The 10,167-nt window shown below is 40.3% G+C and overlaps 1 protein-coding gene across 1 annotated transcript in view; it reads right to left on the bottom strand.

The window, feature by feature from the left end:
* Window positions 1–248: 248 nt before the first annotated feature.
* SYT6 (synaptotagmin 6) overlaps window positions 249–10,167 on the bottom strand; it is a 35,868-nt gene continuing 25,949 nt past the window's right edge. Inside the window, exons 4-7 of the mRNA XM_082778676.1 lie at window positions 7,690–7,810; window positions 6,234–6,405; window positions 5,419–5,569; window positions 249–482 (exon numbers count right to left, since the gene is read on the bottom strand). Coding sequence (XP_082634802.1) covers window positions 411–482; window positions 5,419–5,569; window positions 6,234–6,405; window positions 7,690–7,810 — 516 coding nt within the window. The 3' untranslated portion in view covers window positions 249–410. The remainder of the gene's footprint in view (window positions 483–5,418; window positions 5,570–6,233; window positions 6,406–7,689; window positions 7,811–10,167) is intronic.

The following is a 10,167-nucleotide window of genomic DNA, read 5'->3' as shown; positions in this document are numbered from 1 at the left end:
CTAAGCAGGCACAGACAGTGCAGCACAGCTGGTCCAGATGTCTCCTTTCCTGGCAAAGTGTGCTGTCTGTAGAAACTCAAAACATCTTTGCAATTTTCCAGCCTTCATACACATTAAAAAATATTTTACATCTTATTTTACAGACCAAATTTCCAGCTGTCTACTGAGCTTCTTCCTCTGGAAACAGGTCCGTACAGTAAAAGCCACAAAAAGAAACACATCACCTTGGGAGACATATTAGACAAAGACGTATTTGACCACAAAACGGGTTTCTGCCTTTACTTATGCAGGAACAACTAGGCTGGAAAGTCTCGCTGCAGCCACTGTCACTCAGCAACAAACTACTGAGACTGCAGGCCAAGTGCAAAAATAACTTGGTTTAGTCCTGTTTTTCTTGTTGCGCTGCTGTATCAGGGTGTGGGTGGTGGTTTAGGAGAGGGACAAGACCCCTGGCTGTCGAAGCTTGCTGCTCGGCCTTGCCACTGGTGGAAGAAAAAAGAATGAAAGCCTAAGCAGATGGGAGAGATCATTTGAAACTCTTACATCCATTTACCTTGTTCCCTATCTTCTCTTTTACAGTATCATCTGCTCCACAGCATGCTTCAACTCATTGAATGCCTGCATTTAGCCAGTCAGGAAGAATTACTGAATGCTCTATTCTATTACTTTGTAAATCAGTCCACAATTGTGAGGACTGATATCCCCTGCCCAAAAGAAAAATAAATAGTATCTATATACATTCTGTAGACAAAGTTTGCTCTTAGTTTACCTTTCCGCTGTTTCCTGGTTTAGTGTTGGTGGGTTTTGTTTGTTTGTTTGTTTTTAATAAATACTGAGTAATTGCAAAAAATGCTTTCCTGTATTGGAAAGTATTGGAATGGTAGTATTATTCCATAGAAGCTATGTCCACAGTGCCAGAGATATTTCTCAAAATGAAAATCAGATCAGAGTAGACAGAGAGAATATACTTTTTTTTTTTTTTTTCCTTCCATACTTATGAGATCATAAATTATTAGTCATCTGCCTTGGGGGCTATTACTATAATTCAAAATCATTACTACTTAAGCTTTTGAGTACTTGCCCATCTCACCATCTTGTTTATTATATTCAAATGACAAATGATAGACATCTCCCAAAGACAACAAGAGGCATAATACTTCCACTGCTTCTTTATCCCCCAAATCAATTCCCTCCTCTCCTACATAAGCAAACTCTTTGCTAGATAACATTCACACTTTAGCGTATATGAATTTCACTTCTGTGGGTGAAAACTCATTAGGCAAATTGCACCAAACCAGTTCAAGTAGAACTAGTCATGGGAAAAGAGAAATCACAGCAATGCATCTTCTGCCAAGTCCTGAGCACACACATCACTGAGCTACAGAAAGAGTATCCAAACTACTGTGAAGAACACCCCGAGGGTGTGCAAAATGAAGTTTTTCAGACTCATGATAAATTCTGGGGAACTTGTTTCTCTGGTGACATGCACATTTTGTTAGGGGAAACATTTAACATCACAGACTGTATGCACAGTGCATGTGGCCCAAATGGGGCTCAAACACTCCCAGAGTACCACTGCAGCTTAGACATGAAATCCAGGTACTTATTCTGCCAAGGGAGAGGCAATCATGAACCAGGCTGCAGACAGCACAACTCAGAAACTAGGAACAGCTCATGGGAAGTCAAACATGCCCAGAAGTCTGGAAGATGTCGGTTTTGCATATCTTTAAAGATAAATGGTTGTTCTTCATTATATCATGACAGCTCTCAGCAAAGTTGTCAGTTTTTTTTTCTGGAGAAATGCTTTAAACTAATAAATGCTCCCATGCCAAATGTCAGAGGTACTTGGCAACATCAAAGGCCTGTTTTGCATTGCACTGGTGATGCTACTCTGTGATATAAGTTGGAGTTTTTCTTTCATATACAACAAAGAAATTTCCAATGTTCAGAAGTCCCCTTCATAGTCTGGAAAGATACACTGTAATTTTCTCTATATTTTTTGTAAACACATCACTTAACCTGGCAGACTGATGTATTGATAAATGTAGAAGAAAGTAACAGCAACGAGCTTTCAGTCAGAGTAATTCCAAATGGCAAAAGCAAGTAGAATTCTAATCTCTGTTCACAAACTCTCCTTCTAAAAGTCAGTGTGAGGAGGATACTACTTAGAAGCCTGTAATTAATGATTCATTTGCACATGTTCCTTTTTAATGATGATGGTCATTAAAGAAGCACCGTCATTAAAGTTTGTTACTCACTGTTGATAAATATGGAGCAACCAAAGACATGAAATGTGACAAAAGAAAGCTTCCCTAAGGACTCCTGCAATGGAAGAAAAGCAAAACTGGCTCACAGATAAAAGACCCTAGCAACTCCTGCCACCCAGAAGCAGGGTTTTGGGGCTGCATTAGTACAGCTCAGCGGCTGGAGGAAAGGGGCTGCAGCGGAGCAGCCCTGTCCTTCAGGCACATCCTGGCACATGCAACAGTAGGGACCAAGAAGTGGGCTGGTTTGTCCTCACTGATGGAACACACTTCCCTGTTGACATTGTTCTTAATTGTAACTTCATCAGCATGTGTGATTTTGAGCTGTATTCAAAATACGGTGGAAGCCCCTTTTTTAGACAGAGCTTTTCCAAGAAATACCTGTCAGGGCACTATGTGTGTAGATCAGAAAACAAGTTCCAGATTCCCCATTCTTTCCTACATGTGTCTGCAGTTTAGAGCTATGTGATAAGAGGCCTCTCCTCTCATCAAGAGCATGAGGTATATATGACTGTGGAGAGGCATTGGAGAGAAGAAAGGGGGACTAAATAGCTCTGTATTCTCCAGGTTAATAGCTTCAGTGATCTGTTTCTCAACTTACACCTTTATAAAGACACTTCAAGACTGGTTTTCTTGGTTTCACTTTAAGATCAAGCACTCAATCAGGAAAGAAACAGACACACAGAAGAGGCTATTACTAATCACTGGAGCAAACAGAGAGCAGACAGTGAGGATCAACCAGAAAGTGAAGGCTGCGTTTGCTGGTCCCTGGCACCAAACACCCTTGGAGATGATGACAGTGGCTGCTGGGGATCCCAGCACAGACTGAACCACCCCACCGCAAAGACACAAGGGCCAAGGACAGGCACGGGGAGATGGCGGCTGCTGGGCCCACACCAGGGCTGTGCCAGACCCTGCTGCTGCCCGGAGGTCAGCCTGGTTGGGCTGGGTGGCCTCCACCTGCTGGGAACCTGGAGCTGCGTGATACAGGATACAAAGCCAAAACTACTTTTAAAAGATTCACAAACATATATGGAAAAGATGATGTGATTAATTGTAACCAACAAACAGCATTTTTTAATCTGCAGTATAGAGCTGCAGACAGCATTGCTAAAGCTGAAAAGGGCAAATAAACACAGGGACCATTTGCTTGCTGTCTCTGTGCACTGGCTTGTGGCAGAGATACCACAACAGATGATCAGAGTGTTTGTGTTTTTGTTTGTTTCTTTGTTTTTAAGGCAAGCTCCTGACCTGCGCACTGAGAGGTGAAATGATTCACTTGTATTTTATTGGGGCTCAGCAGTGACTTTTAAAGTATATTTTAAGTGGTGAGTCATCTTATGTCTTCCAGTTTCTCTAAATTTCTCATAATAATGATGTCCTTTTCTTTCCATTTATTCTCAAAAATTTTACAGGAGTCTTTCTTTCAAACTCCAGTTTTCATCTGAAAAATAGTGTAGTAAAGTCATATAAATGACAAATAGCAGAAGGATCTCCTGCCCCTGGATCAGAGTCGGCAGCTGGTGATGTGCCAAGGAGGTGCTACTGATGATATAGAATTGAGCTAACTAGTCAAATGATAAATCACTAAGCATTTATGCTAAAATGCAGCAGTCGCTGATCCCCAGCTCTCCGTGGCAGCATGAGATAGCATATGCTGCTTGTCCAAATAGTTATGACTCATGTGAAAGGTGCTAGTGTTTTAGCACGAAAAGCCTAATGAATGCCTGGTACTGCTCACCACCCAAAGGCAATATTATTGTTATACACAAATTCTACATTGCTTTAATTCTGTTTTGATTTATACCAGTTCTACACAACTGATCCTGGATCATTTCTCCTTATTTACAGTGGTGCAATATGAGCTCATGAATGATCTCATACAACTGAGTGTGGATTGTTACATTTCTGTTATCTGATATTCTCCACTGTGCCTTAAAATATTTAATTGCTAAGTTCCCCTACAAGGTGTAAGTGGAGCTGGGTCCAGGAAGAGAGGAAATTCCTCTGATTAGTCATGGCTCTGGGCAGCATCCTGCAGTCATGTTTCAGCTGGGATAGAGAAAGGCCACTAAGGGAAAGAGCAAGAATGAAAATTGCTGCAGAGATCTGCTAGGTGCTGGCTGGCCTCTGACTCACACAGTAGCTGCTTACAAGTGCTTGGAGAAAGAAAGAAACCAGCACATGAAACAGACCTGCCTGTGGTATGGGCAAATTCAAATTTTAGAAACTAGCCTGATAAGAGTTGAGATGGAACATACTGAGCACAAACTGTATTCTTGTTAGAGGAAAGACCAGATTTCTAAGAAAAATAGAGCCTACTGGTTTTGACTACAATAGTGGACTGCCATGGCTAGAGCTCAGTATCTGAACTTCAAAGAGAAAATAAGGTAATCTTTGCTATGAATTTAGTCTGTGGCTTTGAAAGACATGTTTCCTTAACCCCAGTTACAGGTTTAATTGCTTTTATTTTACCACTGCTGGTCACAGATGCTGGCTTTATTTTCATACCTGAAGTGTCAATAATATGAGTGCCATTCTTCAAATTTCTCTCCTCCAGAATTTATGAGCTAAATAAGACATAAAGCAGACAACTCCATAGGAGTGTAAGAAAATGGAGTGCAAGGAGGAAGAAAATTCTAGAGGAGGTCCAAATGGCACTCAGGCTTTTCAGGCCTATTTCATCATCTGAGGCTGCATCAAATGAATCTCTTTCTCTGGAAATGCCTACAGCAATTATATTTGTTATATCTATTCTCCCTCAAAGGCTTGGAGATGAGTCAACAAAAAAATCTTTTAGGATGAAAAATTGTAACTTGAATTATTCGATATCCCTGGACACTTTGTTCTGCAATCAGAACAGCTTTTGCTTTCCTTACCACTCTGTCTTCTATAAAACAAAAAAACAAAGAAACAAAACCCCACAGAAACTGTCACATCTGTAAATACAATCCCTTTCATTCTTGCTTGCAAGCTCAAGAAACTATTTGAAGATGATACAGAGGTGTTCATTTTCTAGAGTTCATTTCTGGTGAGAACATTCCCTCAGCTTTTGTCAGGAACTCCCAGGTGAGAGTAACTCCTCTCTGAAAGCCCTGAAACAGCTCAGCCATGCACAATATATGCATTAAAAGGAAAGAATAGTGCTACACACCTCTTTGAAAGACTTCTTTACCTCCACTAATGGATGCCAGTGTGCAATGGGCTTGCGTGGGTATGCCAGCATCTCATTCCAGTGGTCTCTGCCAAGTCCTTCAGCATTGACTCCCACACGGCAAACCCCAATGATCTCATTATGACCCACTCTGAAGAAAAATAGGAAAGCAACACAATTATCTCTTGCTCAGAATGCCGTGCACAATCAAACCGAGACTTCTGACCCGTGTTATCAGAGCACCATGAGACATGGTGCCAGTGAACATGGGACCTGCATGATACCTGCACTGCAACAGCAAGATCTGGCCTTATGCTGTTTGTGCATGCTGCTCTCAGAACAGCAAGTCCCTGTCACCACCAGAAACAGTTATAAAACCTTTAAAATGATTTGAAGTATAGATCAGTCCTGATACAGAATCTGAAAGCATGTGTCATGTAGTGGTGTACACCAAGAATAAGAACAAGTTCAGTAATAGATAATTCATACACCTATCACTGCTCTGAGTGAAGCCATTTGCTTTCTAAAACTGGATGATGAATTGCAGGACAAGTAAATAGCAAAGGGACACACACTACTCACTGAAGAAAATGCCATAAAGCAAAGGATCCGTTTTACCATAGGTAGTATTTTAGCAGCTAATTATCCATGATCATAAGTATACATGGCTCTTTAACAGTAAGTCACTAGAGACAGATTTATGCCAGACAGCAATGCAATCAAGGTTGTGATAGTAAGGAAAATTACTATTGAGCAGAAAACCTGTGCCCAATGGGATTTTTTTCCTCTCCTGTTCTCCAGAGTCTCCCACCTACCTATCATAATCCATGACAGAGATAAGTAGACTGACTTGATCCATATTCTCTGGAGGAATGTCAAAGATTATTGCTTCATTGTAAGTGGGATTAAGTGTGTTTTTCTTTATGGTGGTTTTCTTCTTTTTCAGTCTTCGCCCATCACAGAGCAAAGACACTTTGACATATGGATCTGAGAAGAAGAGAGAGGAGAAAGCCTTCTGTTTATGGAGATTTATTTTGTTACCTTTACTATATAGAAACAGCACTTTCCAAGGATAGACTTTAAATTATTGTCAGCCAAAGACTCTCCTCAAATGTATTTTTAGAAAAAAAAGGATGTTTCTGTACCAGTAGAATCCACAATTCCTTGTACTGGTATGAATGCTGACCAACCTCACGCCCCTGCAGAGGGGCTAGACTAGATGTTCTTTAAAGGTCCCTTCCAACCCCAAGCACTCTACAGTTCTGTGAGGTTCAGGCACTGAAGAACCATCACTGCAGATTTCTCAGAAGGAAAAAAAAATCAGCTGTTTCTATCAGTGGTAAGGGTTTGCAAGTATACGAAGGCCACATCTTAAACCTAGAGCCAATATTCATCTGATGTTGATAGTGGGCACTGGGCACTCAGGCATTAATTGCATGGACACAGAAAGCAATCCTATTGCTTTCTGTGAAGCAAAACTGGAACTTCTTCAAAATTTGCCTAAGAACAAAATGTAATGCAGAATTTTGAGGATCAAAACTGGAAGAGGAGGTTATTTTACAGCCATCTTTTTCTATCCATTTGTTAAAATTATGGAGCAGAGTTACAGCGAATAGAGGAATTTTAAAAACCATTTTCCAGTTGTTAGAGAGCAGAAAAAGAAGGTATTAGGGCAGCTCTACCTTGCATGCTTTCTACTGGCTGACCATGGCAGAATGCACTTTAGATACAAACAGCTTCTGTTTGTTATATTGGCTGCTTGGGCAATTTCAATGCATTTTGAAGTGGCACTAAACCTGCAGCATATTATTACAGAAATGCTGAGCTGGCTTTATCTGAAGTCTTAATCCTCAGACTTTTCAAATGGCATCAAGCTCCAGCTAAGCAGAAATGTTTTCTGCAAAGATCTTTTACTGTACTGTTTCTGTATTTTACACAAGTTGTTGATGAAATTCAAATACTATGACATTGATCTCTGGAAAAGAAACTGCTTTTCATGTAGAACACCAGTCCACTGGCAGTCTCCTTGAACAGCACATTCAGATATAGAAACATCTTCCCTGGATTTATGCCCTTGGGAATGTGTTGAATAGATAATTCTACTTTTAAAATTTTGTGCATACTTAAAGCATGCACAAAACTTTGCCACGTATTTCAGTGATGACACATTTAGCACCAAGAGACATATGCCCACTATCCACTGATGCTATCTCAAGGGAGGAGGGGGAAATGTGGATGCAATGGGGCCCTTCTCAGTGATCAGGCACCTACCTGAGTATCCAGTGATATCCATAGCTTTGAGATTCCTGCATTTAATGACTGTTAAGGTGAGGCGACCTGCAGTTGGCAAATAACAAAGGGAAAACATGATCTCTCCCAGGTCCACGCTTTCCTTCAATAAAACAGAGAACACATTATATTGGAAATGTTCAAGAATCAGTTAGGCTGCCTCCACGCTCTGACACAATGCTTTGTGCAGGATTCATGTAGCATTCACACTAAAACAGGCTTTTCTCTACGCTGTCATTTTTCAGCAAATTACACTTTACTATATGGTGGTGCCATAGAATTTATTTTTCAGCATATTCCAACATTATTTGGCTAAAAATGAATATAGGGAACAGGAAAAAGTGTGTCCAAATGTTACAGCTTCAAATCATAGTTAAGGATAATCTTCCACTGCCTCAGTGGAGTGTGCATTTTCCATTACTACATTACAGCTAATGTACTCCTCTTTTTCTGCTCCATTGCTTACACAGAAGTGGCACCTGACACCAAATAAAGACCATTAAAGAAATTACAGTAGTATCAAGCTTGGCTGGAATGTACAGTATATATCTTTTTGTGTCAAATGCATGACTCTAACACCTATTTCCACAATTAGAGAAATACAAAACAAACAAAGGACAATACAGAGCAAGATCACAGAAAGGTGAGACCTTACCAGGCATCAGAGCCGTAATTTTCTACTTGTACAGTGCAACAAATGCAATGAGGGACTTTATAGTGCATCCAGTGCCAGTGGTTCACCACAGAGAAACTCAGTACTAGAGATTTACAGACTTTGATAATGCCTAACATTTCAGAAGAGGATAGTGATAATTCTGAGTAACGTGGTGATTTTCTCTGAAGTAGAGCATGCATTTCTGGGTGGTTAAACACCAGAGGGACAGCACTTTCTTTCAGAAGAGAATTGTGAAGGACCCCATTTAGCAGAAACTGAGCTTTTGGGTTTTGACATGTTTGGAGCACCAACCTTTTTGACTTTCCTTCAAAGAGCTAACAAACAACAGGATTAATATGTGTATAAATAGTGAAATAACCTGCAGATGGCACTCAGAAACATTCATTACTTTCTGGACTATGAAGAGACCAATACAACTAACTTACTCTTTCGGTGCTCTGTGAGACAACTTCTACACATAGCACACATAGCCCTTAGCACCTCTTGTATATGCAACCTTCTCTATTACATCTCCTAAAAGCCCTTTCTATCATTGCCTTACTCATGACAATTTGGGAAAAAAGTAAACCAAAAAGTAAGATTATAAACAGTACTGGTATTATTTAAGCAACTGGAACGCATTAGCATCTGAAGTAAACAGAAAGATTTCCAAATACCTTCCAAAAATGGTTTTTAAAAGTATTTTATTTTGTATATAGATATCCCACACCTGTAGAGCAAACCACCTATTTATTTCTGGAAGCAGAGCATCATTTCAATATGATATAAGGATATGATGAAAATAAATTGTAGCTGTGAGTAGTAGAGAGATGGAACTGCAAAGATAAGTAAATGCATTGGGCACTTTCAGTTTTGCTAAGTATTGGGAGAATAGATCTTATTGATGGATGAGATTTTTGCCAAATTATTTCCTTCTCATTCTCTGGTGAGGCAAAGATCAGATATTTATTCCACTTAGACATTCAGAATACTAATGAGTGATATATAAAAGTTTTGATTCTTGACAGAGACTTCACTTGGCTTTCAAAGAAATTGAAAATCTTCTCAAGCATAGAGTGTACAAAAGAAATAAGTGGCACCCAAATGTTTTCTGTACAGAGAAATGTATGACTAGACTTGTAAGTATCTAAACAAACATCCCAGAAGGTTACAGCTTGCTGGTAAATATGAATTTAATACTCTTATCCACTCAGAGTTCCTGCTCTGATCTCTTGCTTGCCTCAAAACAAACAAACAAACAAACAGAAACAATGGCATCCTAAACAGCTTTCTTTTCGATACAACAAAATTATCTGAGTCACAATCTCATTGTCTGTGATCAGTAATGAAATATATGAAAACAGATACAGAGTTATTATTCCTCTAGTACCTTATTAAGGTATCAGGATGTTTTTCAGCACATACTATACAGCTTTTAGAACCATTGCATCTTCTTATTCTTGACCAAATTCCAGCTAATTCTATTCATGAGCTCAGGCAGGCAGCTTGAAGACTGTGTGTGCTCTAAGCCGGACAGCTGCCTTTGAGGCAGAGCATGTTTAAACGCTGTCACTAAGTGCTGTGAAGTGGCTGTCACGTTTACTTCAGCTGTCCTCTGGTGTCCTTTGCATCCCATGAGCTGAGCTGCCCCTTGCCCTTACTGCCCAACCCACATCTCAGGCCGTCCCATGCCTGAGGACTCCTCTCCATGGCCCTTGGATGAGCCCAGCATTGGCCACAATGGACCGGGGCTGCGCACACAGAGGAGTCAGTGTCAGTGGTGTCGGTGTTGGTGTCACTGTCAG

The sequence above is a fragment of the Aythya marila genome (genome assembly GCF_965140915.1).
Source record: "Aythya marila genome assembly, chromosome: 24".
NCBI classification, from domain to species: domain Eukaryota; kingdom Metazoa; phylum Chordata; class Aves; order Anseriformes; family Anatidae; genus Aythya; species Aythya marila.
Note: the sequence above shows the minus strand (reverse complement) of the source record. Positions and strands in the feature narration are given on the sequence as shown.